The sequence below is a fragment of the Vulpes lagopus genome, chromosome 10 (assembly GCF_018345385.1).
Source record: "Vulpes lagopus strain Blue_001 chromosome 10, ASM1834538v1, whole genome shotgun sequence".
NCBI lineage: Eukaryota > Metazoa > Chordata > Mammalia > Carnivora > Canidae > Vulpes > Vulpes lagopus.
Window position 1 is genome coordinate 66,268,242 of NC_054833.1, and position 17,211 is coordinate 66,285,452.

General features: G+C 41.1%; 1 protein-coding gene across 2 annotated transcripts in view; it reads right to left on the reverse strand.

Annotated features, from left to right (window-relative positions):
* TTC19 (tetratricopeptide repeat domain 19) overlaps positions 1-17,211 on the reverse strand; it is a 40,082-nt gene that overhangs the window by 22,520 nt on the left and 351 nt on the right. For both annotated transcript variants that reach the window (XM_041770184.1, XM_041770183.1), the window contains exons 2-7: positions 17,039-17,169; positions 15,195-15,305; positions 14,694-14,732; positions 13,683-13,739; positions 13,300-13,361; positions 10,977-11,071 (exon numbers count right to left, since the gene is read on the reverse strand). In XM_041770184.1, coding sequence (XP_041626118.1) covers positions 10,977-11,071; positions 13,300-13,361; positions 13,683-13,739; positions 14,694-14,732; positions 15,195-15,305; positions 17,039-17,169 — 495 coding nt within the window. The remainder of the gene's footprint in view (positions 1-10,976; positions 11,072-13,299; positions 13,362-13,682; positions 13,740-14,693; positions 14,733-15,194; positions 15,306-17,038; positions 17,170-17,211) is intronic.

Genomic DNA, 17,211 nt, shown 5'->3' on the forward strand with positions numbered 1-17,211 from the left:
AATAGTTCCACTTCCCAGAAGTGTTTTGATTATTAAAATAAGAAAATGAATGAAACTTTCAGCTCAAGGAAAGGAGAAAGCAATCAATGGGGGAAAAACAATCTCTTAAAGAGAGGAAATAAAGAACTGAGAAAAGAATATAACCTCAGAACAGAACACGGTCAGTTACACTTTAAAAATACAATTCCAGGGATCCCTGGGTGGCGCAGCGGTTTGGCACCTGCCTTTGGCCCAGGGCGCGATCCTGGAGACCTGGGATTGAATCCCACATCGGGCTCCCGGTGCATGGAGCCTGCTTCTCCGCTCCGCCTGTGTCTCTGCCTCTCTCTCTCTCTGTGACTATCATAAATAAATAAAAATTAAAAAAAAAAAAATACAATTCCAGGAAAGCCTGTGTAGCTCCGCAGTTGAGCATCTGCCTTCAGCTCAGGGATGGAATCCCGTATTGGGTTCCCCGCGGGGAGCCTGCTTCTCCCTCTGCCTATGTCTCTGCCTCTCTCTGTGTGTCTTCATGAATAAATAAAATCTTTAAATAAATGAAAATAAAAATATAATTCCAGGGACGCCTGGGTGGCTCAATGGTTGAACGTCTGTCTGCCTTTGGCTCAGGGCGTGATTCTGGGGTCCTGGGATCAAGTCCTGCATCGGGATCCCCGCAGGGAGCCTGCTTCTCCCTTTTCTCATGACTCTGCTTCTCTCGGTCTCTCTCATGAGTAAATAAATAAAATCTTAAAAAAAAAATACAATTCCATAAAATTTCTTCTAGGAAAACACAGATCTCTCTCAATATTTTTTACCTGTGCATTCATTTATTCAAGATATTTACTTTTATCTTTTTTAAAGTAGGCTCCATGCCCAACATGGGGCTTGAACTCTCAACCCCAAGATCAAGAGTTGCATGCTCTGCCAACTGAGCCAGCCAGGCGCCCCCCCGCCCCATTCAAGATATTAATGCTGTGTTCTTGGCACTGTCCTACATACTGAAATCAAATCAAGAAAACGGAAGAAATTTAAATATATGAGTAATCAAGGAAAGAAGAAAAAAAAAAGTTGCCAGACAAACACCTCTAAAGGAAATCTGGCCCATAAGGTTTCCCATCTCTCCCTCTCCTTGGGCCTCCCTCCTCCCTTGGATACTACAATAATTAAATTAGACCAATTAATAACCCTACCACAGACCCTACGTGTTCAGATCAAAGGAAGGCTCCTAGGTCTCTCATTTTAAATCAAATGTTATAAATCACTGAGCATCTCAAAAGCTGAAATAAGCTGAAGGCTAGGCCTCTTGCACCACTTAGCCAAGTTGTGAATGCAAAGAAAAAGCTCTTAAAGGAAAGGAAGAAGGTTATTCCAGTGAAAACATGGAGGAGAAGAAGGTAAAACCACCTTATTGCTAATATGGAGAAAGGTTTAGTAGTCTGGAGAGAAGGCCAAACTGGCCCCAATTCCCTGAAGCCAGAGCCTAACCCAGAGCCAGGCCCTGACTCCCTTCCCTTCTATGAAGGCTGAGAGGTGAGGAAACTGAAGGAGAAAAGTCTGAAGCTAGCAGTGGTTGGTTCCAGAGGTTTAAGGAAAGCTGTCTCCATAACAAAAATGTGCAGAGTGAAGTAACAAATGCTGATGTAGAGCTGTAGCAAATTATCCAGAAGATTCTAGATCTTCATTAAGATAATTAACTTATCCAGAAGATTCTAGATATTCATTAAGATAATTAATACACTACACTGAACAACTACACTACACTAAATAACAGATTTTCCATGTAGACCAAATAGCATTCTATTGGACAAAGATGCCATCCAGGACTTTCAGAGCTAGAGGGGAGCAGTCAATGCCTGGCTTCAAAGCCTCAAAGGACCGGCTGACTCCCTTGCTGGAGCTCATGCAGCTAGTGATTTTATGTTGAAGTCAATGCTCATTTACCACTCCCCAAATCCTAAAGCCCTTAACAATTATGTTAAATCTACTCTGCCTGTGTTCTATATCAATGGAACAACAAAGCCTGGATGACACCATATCTGTTTATAACATAATTTATTGGATATCTTATGTTCACTGTTGAGACCTACTGCTCAGAAAAAAAGATTCCTTTTAAAATATTCCTGCTCATTAACAATGCACCTGGGTCACCCAAGAGCTCTGACAGAGATGCACAATGAGATTTATGTTGTTTTCAGGCCTAATACAACTTTCATTCTGCAGCCTATGGATCAAGGATTGATTTCAACTTTCCAGTCTTTTTATTTAAAAAATACATTTCAGGGGCCCTGAGTGGCTCAGTGGTTGAGCATCTGCTGTTGGCTCAGATCGTGATCCTGGGGCCCTAGAATTGAGTCCCCCATCAGGCTCTCTGCAGAGAGCCTGCTTCTCCCTCTGCCTATATCTCTGCCTTTCTGTGTCTCTCATGAATAAATATAAATTAAATAAATAAATAAATAAATAAATAAATTTCACAAAGCTATAGCTGCCACAGATAGGGATTCTGTTGATGGATTTGTGCAAAGTAAACTGAAAACCTTCTGGAAAGGATTCACCATTCTGGATGCCATTAAAAATTTTGTCATTCATGGGAAGAGGTCAAAATATCAACATGAACAGCAGTTTGGAAGAACATAATTCCAACCCTATGGATGACTTCAAGGGGTTTAAGAGTTCTGTGGAGGAAATAACTAAACATGTGATAGAAATAACAAGAGAACTAGAAGCAGAGGTGGAGCCTGAGGGGCATGCACCTGGGTGGTGTAGTCAGTTAAGCCTCTGACTCTTGATTTCTGCTCAGGTTGTGATCTCAGAGTCATGAGATGGAATCCTTAATCGGACTCCACACTCAGCTTTGGAGTCCACTTGAGATTCTTTCCCTCTGGCCCTCCCCCTATGTGTTCTCTCTTTCTCTCAAATTAATTAAGTCTTTTTTTTTTTTTTTGATCTTATGGGGTGCCTGGGTGGCTCAGTGGTTGAGCATCTGCCCCATGACAGGTTGCCTGCTCACTCAGCAGGGAGTTGGTTTCTCTCTCTCTCTCTCTCCCTCTGTCCCTCCCCACTGATCGTGCTAATAATAAAATCTTACCAAAAAAAGAAAAAAAAAAAAAAAAGTAGAGCCTGAAAAGTGACTGAATGGGTGCAATCTCATGACACAACTTGAATGGACGAAGAGCTGCTTCCTATGAATAAGCAAAGAAAGTGGTTTCTTAAGATGGAATCCATTCCAGGTAAAGATGCTGTGAAAATTCTTGAAATGAAAAAAAAAAGAAAGAAAAGAAAATTCTTGAAATGACCACAAAGGATTCTGAATGTTACATTAACTTGGTGCAGTAGCAGCAGGGTTTGAGAGGATTGACTCTAATTTCAAAGAAGTTCTACTGAGGCTAAAATGCTATCAAACAGCATCTCATGCTACAGGGAAATTGTTCGTGAAAGGAATAGTCAACCAATGCAGCAAACTTCATTATCTTGTTTTTTAAAATTGCCACCATAACCCTAACCTTCAGTGACCACCACTCTGATCCATCAGCAGCCATCAACACTAAGGCAAGACCCTCCATCACCAAAAAGATGATGACTCCCTGAAAGTTTAGATGACAGTTAACAGTTTTTAGCAATAATGTATTTTTCAATTAGGATATGTACATTTTTTAAGGGTATGTACATTTCTAAAACATAATGCTACTGCACATTGTAAATGTAAGGTTTTATATGCACTAGGAAACAAATTCATTTGACCCACTGTATTCAGTATTCACTTAATTGCAGTGGTCTGGAACTAAACCCATGACACCTCTGAGGTGTGCCTGTGTTGCAAAGATAGTGTAGTTGAGTGACTACTCTTGCTAACAGAGCTGTTGTCTGTTCTAGCACGCACACCTTTTTTCACATGATTCAAGCAAAGAGGAATCTCATCCTCTGTTAAGAATGGATCCTGGTCGGTTTTAGAAAGTCATGCTAATCTCACTTCTTCTGTCAAGGCCTGGGTTAGAAATGCCATGTAACCAAATTCCAATGTAACCAATGAGAAGTAAGGATAAATCTACATGGTAACTTGTAGTAAAGATTCTAAGAAAAACACCAAAGAAGTTTCCTCTTCCTCTGCACATTGCCATTTCTGGATGAGATTTCTGGAACCTAATACAGTCACTTTTCAACCATAAGGGGAGTACAAAGAGAAAGCCTAAACACATGGAGAATGCCAATGAGGAAGGATGGATAGAATCTCCTCCTTCAGGATTTCCATGAGCCAGGTGTCGAGTAACTCAACAGCCTGCCCTTTTTCACTAAACTGCCAGTTACATGAGATAGTAAGTGCCCCTACTGCTTAACTCAATTGAATTTTTTTGCTACTTGCAGCGACATGCTAACTTGTTCAGATGGCAATCTCCCAAATTCATTTAAAAATATAATGTAAATCTCAGGCACTTGGCCTCTCCTCTCAAATAAAGATAATCTTTAAATAAAAGATAAAAAAAACATAATGCAAATCTAATAACTCAGTCTCAAAGCACTTTGGGGATTTGACAAAATGATCTAAAATTCATGTAAAAATTTAGTGAAAATAAAATGGGAGGGAATTTTACAAAAGAAGCATGTGTGAAATCTGTTTACTATATAACTCAAATGTATGCTACCATATAATTCAAACAACGCATACTGTTATAAGAGCCAACAGATGAATGAATCGAATGGAAAACCCCAAAACACAAGCGTACACTAATTTATAGTAAGCATGTAACACTGAGAGATGATCATCTTTAAGAAAGTAGTCACCAATATCACACCAAGATAAACCTCAGATGTGTTCAAAAGTTATGTTAACAGTTTAGAAATAGGGCAGCCCAGGTGGCTCAGTGGTTTGGCACCGCCTTCAGCCCAGGGTGTGATCGTGGAGACCCGGGATCGAGTCCCACATCAGGCTCCCTGCATGGAGCCTGCTTCTCTCTCTGCCTGTGTCTCTGCCCCTCTCTCTCTCTCTCTGTCTCTGTGTCTCTCATGAATAAATAAATAAAATCTTAAAAAAAAAAAAAAGTTTAGAAATAAGGAAAAAGAAACTTTAAAGATCTGAATATTTATCTGGTTTCAAAGTTGAAAAATACCGAAGTGTTAAGTTCCGAAAGCAGGAACTTCTGCCTCACTTGCCTCTATTCAAATCCTAGAAAACCTGGCATATAGAATAAGCTATTCTAAGTAAGTCTAGATAGTTATTTAGAATAAAAGCAAAGGAAATATACAAAAACAAACTCAGATCTAACTCCAAAAAGATTAAAGGAAAATAAGTGCAAGTCATACTGTGATTCATTTATATCAATTTTAATTTTTTTAAAGATTTATTTATGTATTTTAGAGATAGAGCACATATGTGTGCAGAAGGGGCAGAGGAAGAGGGAGAGAGAGAACCTCCAGCAGATACCCCAACTGAACTCAGAGTCCGACATGGGGCTCCAATCCCAGGACCCTGATATCATGACCTGAGCTGAAACCAAGAGTCAGCCACTTAACCAACTATATGCCACCCAGGCATCCCCATTTATATAAATCTTAAAAAGAAACCTGCACAAACTACCCAAGATTGAGTAGTACATTGTCTCTGGGGTGGGAAGGGGAATGGGACAGGGGCAAGACACACACAGGCTGCAAAGGTATTGTTAGTGTTGGATTATTGCCTGTTCTTCTCATTATTCTTTAAACTATACAAATTTTAGTTTCACGTTTCTTTTTAATTAAAATAAACAAATAAAAATACTCAAAACTCTGAACTCTACAGATGAGTAAGGGAACAGAAAAAACTCGACAGGACAGAGTTACTATCCTTAATAGGGATGTGTGGGTGGCTCAGTGGTTGAGCACCTGCCCTTGGCTCAGGGTGTGATCCTGGGGTCCTGGGATCGAGTCCCACATTGGGCTCCCTATTGGGAACCTGCTTCTCCCCCTGCCTATGTCTCTGCCTCTCTCTCTCTCATAAATAAATAAATACACTAAAAAAAAAAAAAAAAAAACAAAAACAAAAAACAGAACACCACCAATAAATGATCAACCTTATTGCTTATCAAAGAAATGCTAGTTAAGACATCACTGCCATATGATCAATCTGGCAGAGGTTATAAAAATCAATGAGTTTTGGGGAGAAGGGGCATACTGCCTTATCACAATAATGAAAACTAACAATGGTTAACACTGGAGTAGCTACTCTGTACTAGGCATTGTTCTAAGTGCTTTATGGATATTAACTCTCAATCTTCCTACCAGTCCTACAAGAGGGTATAACTCTTATTCCCATTCTGAGAATCAAAAGCACATAGAGATTAATTAATTTGGCCAAAGTCACAAAGCACATAAATTAGTAGAACCAGAAAATGTAAATTAGCACAGTCCTTTTGAGGGCAATTTTGTGATATTCATCAACAGCCTTAAAAGGTGCTGCTTTTGACCTGGAATTTCAGTGCTAAGATACTATCCCAAAGAAAGAGATCTGGACCCCACCTATGACGTCACAGAAGACGTCACTTCCATGCAGACAGACCATTATGGACTGAACACATGCACTTATCTCTACTCCCTCCCAAAATATCACTAAAATCAAAGTTAAAGGACAAAACAGAGAGCTACAAGGAAAAAAAAAAAAAAGAAGGAGAATCAAGGGAGAGGACAAAGATTAAAAACTGTGGGAGCTGACAAGCAAAGAAAAAGGCAGTCAATGACTAAGCACGGGACAGGAAGGTAAGCGCTGAAGGCTGCAGACATCTATACCAGGGAGCAGCAAGCAGACAGGCACCCAGAGCTCCAGGATAGCTTCAGAACAAAGAAGAGCAAGTACTACAGTTAACAAAATTGGTCACACACATAAAAAGCAAGCATCAAAAACACCTAGTTAACTACTGACTTCAGAGTAAATACAAAATTTTATGCAAATGCAATCACACAATCATGTTACTTGGCTCAACAACAAACACTATTGGTAATGTTCATAATAACACAGACACAACCAAAACTGCACTAAATGTTCACTTTTCTGTAAATTAGCAGATTCTAAACATAAGAATTTTGTTCTTTAGAAATATGAAAGAAAATACCAGAAGAAATTGGTTAAGAGTTGAAAAGGACTCAAGGAAGACATGTGGCAAAGAAATGATATTTTTATATTTTTAAAGATTTTATTTCTTTATTTGAGAGAGAGAAAGAGTACAAGCAGGAGTGGCAAGCAGATGGAGAGGGAGAAGCAGACTCCTCACTGGGCAGGGAGCTCCACGTGGAACTCAATCCCAGGACCCTGGGACCCTGACCTGAGCGGAAGGCAGATGCTGAACCAACTGAGCCACCCAGGTGCCCAAAGAAATGTTATTTTTAAATTAACTCTTATAACATTCTTGGACTTCTTATACTATGTAAGAAAATAATTTTTTAAAAATTTTGCTCCAAAAACAGAATACTCAGAAAAACACAAGACCTACATCCCCATAAACCTACCAACCTGAGATAATCACTATCTATATTTTAGTATCATTCAGCCCTGTTCTATGCTTATATTTAATCTACATATTCAAGAAAACTAAACCATACTGTTTAGTAATCTGCTATTTTCACTTAATTTTTTATGGGCATTTCCTCAGTAATTAACACAAGGAACCAAATGAGTACCCTAGACCTAGTTTTTACATGACCAGAAGTAACACACTTTGGGGATAGAGTTAGTCATGTCAATCAGAAGCAAATGAATTCAATAATGGATTTAATTTGCTTAAACCTGAGGGGAGGGGCACCTGGATGTCACAGTTGGTTAAGCATCAGATTCTTGGCTCAGGTCATGGTCTCAGGGTTGTGAGATCGGCTCATGTTGAGCTCTGCACCAGGCGTGGAGAGATTCTCTCTCCCCCTCCTTCTGCCCACTGCCCCTGCTCGCATGTGTGTGCACACTCACTCTCAATCTCTAAAAGAAATCTTAAAAAATAAGTAACATGAAATTGAGTGGGAATATATTTCTTCAGAAAAAATAAGATAAAGCAAAATGTAATACATTTTTCTGTATTATGTAACCAGTAAAATAAAAAAAAAAAAAAAACAATGTTTATGATAGAAATTAGTCTGCACTCTCCAACAAGAGCTCCTTTGCCTGGAAAAAGGTGTTTTCAAAATAATTACTAAATTCTAAAAAAAAGCATATACAATTACAGTCCCTAATTTATTTCTTAAAATGTAAACAGCATAGGGGGAAAAGCTTATAAAGACATACATCAAAAAATCAACAGTAAATTCTTTCTCAATACTATTTTAGATGATCTTTATTATTTTTTTCCTAATGCTTTTCTAAATTTCCCTAATTGCACTGGTATTACTTTTGGAGTCAGAAACTTTTAAGAAACTGTTTAGAGTCAATGCTACAAAATGAAACATAGCAAGGATGTGGATAGTTCAAAAGTGACTTATGTGATAGCTAGACTTGTTACATCTCTTGTGACTTCCCTCAAAACATTTCCACACAGCACTGAATCTCTACTTGGTGCTGGTTTGATCCTCTGTTCTTACAGTCAACAATTCCTGAGCCTCCATCAGGTGGCAGGCACTGCTCTAGTACCAAGAATTAAGCAGTGCATGAAACAGATGAAATCTCTACCCTTCTTTGATAGGGAAGACAAATACTAAAAACATTTGTCTTTATTTTCTGCTATTTTTGTAGCAGAAAATACATGTTTAATGGTCATACAAATATGAGCACACAATACACACACTCCTAACTCTCAACTATGAGGAAGGAAAGTAAAGGCTAGGTAGGAAAAGATCATTGCTTCAGTCACGGTAGACCTTGTGAGGAAGTGAGCAGAGAACTGAATGGAAAGAGCTGGCCACACAAGGATATAGGAAAACAGGCTAGGAAGACGGAGCAAGTGAAAAGGCCTTTAGATGGCAATAAGGTTATACAGAACAGCAGGGAAAAGACCAGGGTGGTCAAAGTGGAATGAGCAAGGGGAGAGCAGTAGATGATGTGGAAAACAGGCAGGGGTCAAATTATGGAAGGCCTTACAGGTCCACAATGGGTCCTGAAATTTATTCTAAAAGTGATACAAAGGCATTCAGTTTTAAAAGACCATTCTGCCTGCTGCATGAATAACAGACCATGTGCAGGAAAGCAGGAAAACTATTGAGACTCTTACAGGTGTTCGGACAAGAGAAAATAATGGCCTGGACCAAAGCCCAGAGATGTGGTCTGACGTGGATATACCTTGACAGATGATTCAATATGACTTGATGAATTACCATCAGGAATGAGGAAGGAATCACAGGTAATTCACAGGTTCTTGGCTAAAACAACTGAGTGAATGGTGGTGCCATTTTCTGACTGGGCTGACAGAGAAACAAGTTTCTGAGTGGCAGAAATCAAGAGACCTGGGGCGCCTGGGTGGCTCAGTTGGTTAGGTGTCCAACTCTTGGTGCTGGCTCAGGTCATGATCTTAGGTACGTGAGACAGAACCCCATGTCAGGCTATGTGCTCAGCTTGGGGTCTGCTTGGGATTCTCTCTCTCCCTCTGCCTCTCCCACTGCTTGTGCTCTCTGTCTCTCTCCAAAATAGAGACCCACTTCAGACATAAGTGTGAAATGACCACTAGACATTCAGGTCAAGATGTCAGGTAAACAATCTTACCCGGTTTATGTCTGTAGTCCATGTGTAAATTGGGGATGAAGATGTGTAACTGATATTTAAAGGTATGGGACTAAATGTTATCTCCTAGGGTGTGAGCCCCAAGGTCTGCTAACTTTAGAGTTTGCAAAGGGGAAGGTGAATGACCAGTGAGGTGTCCCAAAAGCCAAGTGAATAAAGTATTTCCAGCACCTGGGTCAGAGCTGCTAGTAAACAGAATAGGTAAGCTAAGGATTGGGAGCCTGTGACCTGATAAAGGGGGATTCAGCAGAGTGATGGAAGAAAAAAATCAGTTTATGTTCAGGAGAGAACTGAAAGAGGGATACATGGGTAGCACAGTAGGTAGACTCTTGGTTTCAGCCCAGGTCATGATCTCAGGGTCATGAGATCAAGCCCTGTGCTGGGCTCTGTGCTCAGTGCTGAGTCTATTTGAGACTCTCTCTCTCTCTCTAAAATAAATCTTTAAAAAAAAAACAGAGAGAACTGGAAAACAACAGAGTACAGTTAACTCTTTCAAGTCATATGTATTGCTGGGGTGCCTCAGTGGCTCAGTGGCTAGGCATCTGCCTTCAGTCCAGGGTGTGGTCCCAGAGTCCCGGAGTCCCAGGATTGAGTCCCATATCGGGCTCCCAGTGGGGAGCTTGCTTCTTCCTCTACTTGTATCTCTGCCTCTCTCTGTGTGTCTCTCATGAATAAATAAATAAAATCTTAAAAGAAAAAAAAAAGTTTTATGTATTGCTTTAAGGACAAGAGTTGACCACTGTTTCTCTAGCATCTTGCTAGCTCTCGGCACAGAGCACATGTGAAGTAAATATCACCAAATGAATGTTGAAACTGAAAATTCCCAATATTTCAAACCATATTAAGAAACCTGAATGGATGAGAGCTAGAGAGCTTCCCGACTACCCTACTCTGTTCCTAACATCATTCTTTATGTTCTTTCCTCCAAAGTGAGGATCAACTAAAAAACCTGAGATTCTCTTCATGTTTTATAACTTGGTACATATCTGGAACCAAAAGGTAATTAAATAGCATTGTGACTGGTAGCTGAACCAAGAGAAAAGAAAAAGACCTTCCCTTTCTGCTCCCCAATTTTCTAGAGGTTATATATAATAAAAGTCAACAAGTAAATTACAAACATGTTACCAAAGGGTTAAAAAAGGCAAACAGTGGTCAAGTTATATAAACAAAACATCTTAGCCCAAACCTTCTACTGAGATCTTAAGAACAGCCACATAATTCCCCCAAATAGATAACTTGCCCTCCCCCAATTCAGGTACCTTTCCCTTTATCACAGTGTAACAGTGAAGCTCTGTGGCAAAATGGCAATGTCCAGAAAACAGTCAGGTTTCCCTACCTGACAAAATGTCTTCTGCTAATTCCTTTTCTCTTTCAATTTTTTCCTCTAGAGTTGAAATGCAGAATTCATAGCCAGCAAGAGCAAATTCCTGTCTGTAAAGCAAAGATCAGCAATCGGCTGTTCACCTTTTCACAAACTCCTCTTTTATTCGCATTTTCCCAGATGGGTTTGAGCATTATCAACACAGAAAGTATAAGATGGGAAGAAGGAATGTTGCTTAAAGTTTCTAAGGAGTATCAATCTGCCATTTTGCAGAAGTTTTTCTTTAGCCACCCATTTAACCTAATCTAAGACATAAAAAGCTAAGAATGCTGATGTAATCTTTAAAAATGGCAAAACCAGTAGCTTCCAGCATCTCCCACTAATGGTTTCCAGTGAGTCAGTTTCTCCATTTAGGAAAGCCTTACACCTGCTCAAAGTATTACTAATATGAACAGAGGCTAAGGCCACCTGTACTAAAGATGCTAACTACTGACCTTAGTGCAATTTCTAGAGTGGCTGGTTAGCTTTGTTTATTAGTTTTCCAACCTGTAAATCTTTAATCAAAGCTTCTTTTACATAAATGGAATTCCTGGCTATGGCACTAGAGGCATTTAGCCTGACTCTAGCCCAGGACCCTCAATCAAATGAAGAGGACAACCAAACATCAGGCAGACGGACTCTGGAGAAAAGAAGTGTCAACTGCTGGTTTCTATAAAGAGATGCACAGACGGGACAGAAATTCTTTCTTTATCCAGAAGCTCAGCCCTGGTTCTTCTCCTCTGTTTTGGCTCTAGTTTCTTAGCAGAAATGACACTACAAAGCTCATCCCTCCCCTAGTGTTTTGCCAGGGGAGATGACTCCACTCTTATACTCTGTTCTCAGAACAGAAGCTTCTCTAGACCTAAACTTTGACAGGAGGGACCCTATCCATCCAGGACATGGAATAGGGGGAGGTTGCCCACTAGATGCTTCTAGTCAGAGCAAAATGTCCATAAATAATTCCCTACGAATATCAGCCTTCTTCAGCCCCCAGTCTAGTTACACATTAATTGTCTCATGCTTCACTTAATAAAACTCAATGGAAAAATACTTTTGAGAAGAGTAGAGTAACTAACAGGCTAATTAACAGGGCTACTACATAGGCTTTCACCTGTATGAGACCATGAATTCGTCTTAACTCTCCACTGTGATTAGCTTTGGGCTTCTTTTTATCCTAGAAGTTCATAGCCCGTCGACATCCAGTTGTTTGTCACCCCTCCAAGAGACTGATCCCAGCTGCAATGCTCCCCAGCACAGGCCAACCTTAATACTCCTCAAAAGACTTGAAGTCAAAGGCCCTCAGAAGCTCGAGCCCATCCAGTGTCCAACCAAATGCAGGCAACAAGCAGGTTCTGCTGAGAATGAAGAGCTGGTGACTAGGGCAGCAGGGACCAGTGCCAGGGGCCCTGGCCTTAACGAGCACTCTTGTTACAGCATTAGGTTTGATGTCATTCCAAACCTCTGGTACCCAACTACCATAGTAACTGAAAACCTAAGGAAAAGCTACTCTTATGTCTTCCCTTAAATGCACTCCAAAATATGTAACTCTCTGGGAGTTCTCTTACATCCTAGTTGTTTCTTCTTTGAACTCCACCTAGAGAGAATGAAAGGCACCAGGCCTCACTCGTCAGTGTTCCTGGGACCTTTAGCACACGTCCAAATTACCTTATAAAGCTTTTCCTATGTAGCAGGAAGATTCTTTCTTGTTTACAGAAATTTGGACTCAATCTAATGCTTTTAAATTAACCCCAATTTCCTATCCTATTTATCCAGAGCTCACTCTTCTTAAAACTTGCTACCTGATCACCTTTACATGCTTTAAAAACACTGCCTACTGGACTAGCCACTAAGACACTCCCATACCAACTCCCTCGTCACTCAACTAACTATGCATCTAACTTCCTGGTTTGTTGATCCATGTACCAAAAATGGTTCCTTCCAAGTACTTTTCCCCAACAGCTTTTATACTGTTCTCCCCTCTCCTAGGAGGAGTTAAGGTTCTAACTTCCCTTCTCAGTTCAAATAGGAACAGAAAACTTGATTAGCTTTGTCACAGTGTAGCCAGATGTGACAGGGCTGTATGCCCCATTCAGCAGGCTACTAGAAACAGTGGGGTAAAACTAGAAGACTAAAGATTTCGAAGATGAGGGAGGGAACACGCTCAGTGCCACATTCAGTTTTTCTGAGACCCAGATGATTAGAAGCTAAATGAAAACTATGTAACATTCCAGGGTTAAAGTTATCTGCCCACAACCCAACTCCCTGGGCGCTGCCACACCTAGATTCCAACTACACTTACCTATTTTGAGCAGCATAGATACTGGCCAGCTTTAGAGAGATTTCAATGATTGCATTGTCCTCCTGTTGGGAGAAAGGAAATGAAGAAAATTCACAAGTCAATTTCCTAACAGATTATTTCTGATCAACATATAGACTGACTTGGCCTAAAAGCAAACGTCTTTCTCCTTTTGGAGGAATTAGGCAACTGAATCCCTCAACAATCATGTTTTCACATGAAAGATTACTCGTTGTTACACAGTTCTGAGGGGAAAAAATAATCTACCTTTTTTTTTTTTTTTTTTTTTGCCATAGCACATGTTGGGGGCTGGGTGGAGTTTTTAGGAAGCAAAACTATTTTGAAAACTGCTTCAGCTAGGGCCCAATCCCAGGCAATGTCCTCACCTGTTGCATGCCCCCTCCAAGCAGGTAACTCATTGTTGCTTTAAAAAGTTTTTCCGCCTGAAAGCATAAGGAAAAGATTTTTCTTTTACTTGGGCCCTATCATCTATAGGATCCTGGATTCTAAATACTAGTCTGATGCATTACTCACTTGTAAAAGACCACACACACACACACACACACACACACACACTCATATACAGAGAAAAATATCCTTGAGATGGGAAAACAGACAAAATTACCAGGACCCCATCCTCTAGAGACCTTAAAAACTCTTTTGTGATGAGTACAAACCAACTTCAGAAATTAACTTGTCATCTAAACCTATTGTGGCAGAGACTGCAAACTATCCCCTAATTATTCACTCTCCCTTTAGTTACAAAATCTCCTCAGTTTTTAACAGGTCTACCTCCTTTACACTTAGGTATAGTCATATGATGTTTTGACCAAGAGATGCAGATAGAAGGAACGTGAACAATCTTTAAATCCTATTTTATAAGGAAGCTGCCTGCCCCTTCTGTCCTCTTCTTCCCTTCCTAGAGACTGGAGGTGAGCCAGCTTACCTATGCAGATGACAATAGATCTTTTTTTTTTTTTTTTTTAATTTATTTATGATAGTCACACAGAGAGAGAGAGAGGCAGAGACACAGGCAGAGGGAGAAGCAGGCTCCATGCACTAGGAGCCCGACGTGGGATTCGATCCCGGGTCTCCAGGATCGCGCCCTGGGCCAAAGGCAGGCGCCAAACCGCTGCGCCACCCAGGGATCCCCAGATGACAATAGATCTTAAAAGGAACTCAGGCATGTGCACCACTTCATGGAGCAAAGGTACCTACCCTTCTTCAGTGCATAGGTACCTCTGGAATAATGCATTAAGAGAAATATACCCTCTTGTTTGAATCACTCTGTTTTAAGGTCTCTTTATTACAGCATTGCCTATACCCTTTCTAATAGAGTTCCCTTGAAGCCAGTCCTTCACAAATTCAAAATACCACAAAGTGATTTACTTACTTACATTTTCAAGCTGACCCCGTATAAATGCTAAGTTGGCCATCTGAAAGCAAATTACAAATTGCTTTTTAGTTTAGAGCACTGCGTTCTACTTATTTCAAAACCTTTAAGTTAATGACTCCCTTTTGCTTTTACCCTCTAAGCAAAAAAATACTTCAAAGAGAAAGGTTTGTCACTAATTTGCTAAAATCAAAGTATAGCAATAGCATGAGTGTCAACAGCTGCACAATCTTGCTGATGACAAACCAAATGTAGATCTGTTCATCACTGAAAAAACAAATACTAATATTTATTTTGGGTCTAAGATTTAGACTTCATATAGCGCAGGGTAATAAAATTTTAGTACTCAAGGGTAACTGAAAACCAAAAAAAATTGAAACCAAGAGAAAACTTAGTAAAAATAAAAACCAAAGAGCTTTACAACATCCTGAAGGTTAGGAGGGTAAAAGAGCTATCTTGCATCCACCCTTCATCATCAGTGGCTCACACTGGTTAGAAGAGTTACCAAATCATAAGTGTAAGTGATGGCCTTCCTGTTATCGCTCTGATAGGCAAGACGAAGAGCGTCATGTAAAATTAACTCAGCCTCTTCTGGCTCATCTTTCATGATGCTCAACTGAAAAGAGAAAACAAAGAAAACAATAGAAAATGAAATGTAAAGAAGCAGATGTATGTGCTACCTAAAGTGGATATGGCCATACATCCCAACACACAGAAGACAGCTAGCTAGTCATTCGTCAAGTATTTACTGAATTCCAACTATGTACCAGGGTTTAAGTCTACAACAGTGATGGGAGGGTCAGCTTCCCTTGCAGCTATGTGTAGCCACACCAAGTTTTTGCCAAAAGATGCAGACACTGGGAACTTGAGCAATTTTTGCATCTTATAAGGAAGCTGCTTGCCCTACATCCTCTTTTTCCCTTCCTACTTCCTCCAGGAGTAATCCTGGAGAATAAATAAACTTAATGATAAAAACCCTGAAAAAAAGTAATAGGGAGGAATAGTAAAGGAGTCCCCTCTAACTGGGAGTGCAGAAGCCTTTGGAGAAAGTGACAGTTAAACCAAGGAAAGAAGGATGAGAAAGAGTCATCCAGGAATTATGGGGAAAGAAGACCCAGAGAGTAGAGGATGAACTGAATCCTTACAGGCTAAAGAGAATGGCCTTCAAAAATCAACCAAGGAAACACAAGTGGAGATGGTGAGCCAGAGGATTACTTCCAAATGGGTGGGCATGGCACAATGGCATAGGTTATACACGGTGTTGCAGGCCATGGTAAGGAGTTTGGATTCTATAACACAGTGGGAAGTCACTCAAAATATTTAGGCAAAGAGGTAATATCCAATTTGCATTTTTATTTTAACTTAAGTATTTTTTTAAGATTTATTTATTTTTAGAGAGAGAGAGAGTACCTGTGGTGTGGGTTGGGTAGGTGGCTCTCAAGCAGACTCCCCTGAGAAGACTCAGAGGCTTAGCTGAATAAGCCACCCAGGCACTCCCCCATCTTTTTTTTTTTTTTTTTTTTTTTTTTTGATGCCAGGCAGTGGCTATGTGGCCAGGATGACAGCAGAGGACATATAAAAGGGTGGATTTCAGAATTATTTTGGATTTGGTGGCAACAGGATTTGTTGTCGGGGTGTAAATGTACTGAGAAGCAGTGGGTAAGGTACCCACAGGTTTTAAGAATGACTACGAGGTTTCTGGGCCTTTTGAAAAACTGGGTAGATGGTAGCAAATGGAAGATGGTGAAGGCAATGTGCTGGGGAGGCCTTTGAGATCAAGAGTCAAGTGTGAGGGGTAGGTGAGGTCTCAACGTGGAGAGGGCATGTCAGTAACACACTGCAGTACAGGACTATAAATCTGGGCGTCTTTAGCACCGAGGCGGTATAGTGAGCCCCATGGTAGAAACGAAATAACCTGCGGACAAAATAGAAAAGAATGTGGAGAGTAGGAAGACTTCAGAATGAACAGAACCAAACCATGCACAACCGGCACTGAATTGCATTTTCTGGACACAACATACGTGCCAAACCCCTTACGCCAGTCCCTTCGTCTTGGCCGGCTCGATGGTAACACACACATTTCTGCTAATGCTCGGATAAAAGAGCGACGCCCGTGGTGCCACCTCCATCTGCACTGGAGACTGCAGCGGTCTGACTGCAGGCTCCGGAGTCTGACAAGCCTGGATGGATGCCAACACCGCCCCCCTCCCCCCCAACCATGACCCATCGAATTCCAGGCAATTCCACTCCCCCTCCCCCGGACCCTCCATCCAGTCTTCGGGAAACTGGGGCGAGCACTGCGCACCCGCAAGGGCCAACATCAGGCCTCGCTCACAAAGGCCGCCTCACCTTGGCTCGCTTTAGCAGCTGGATGATCTCGGCCTCGGCCTCGTCCGCCGCGCCCTCGGCGGCGGCCCCGCCCGCTCCTTGCCGCTCCTCCTCCTCCTCTGCCGCAGCAGGCCTCGAGAACCAGGCGAGCGCTGCGGGAAGGGGCTCTGAGGTCACCGGGCCCGGCCTGCGCC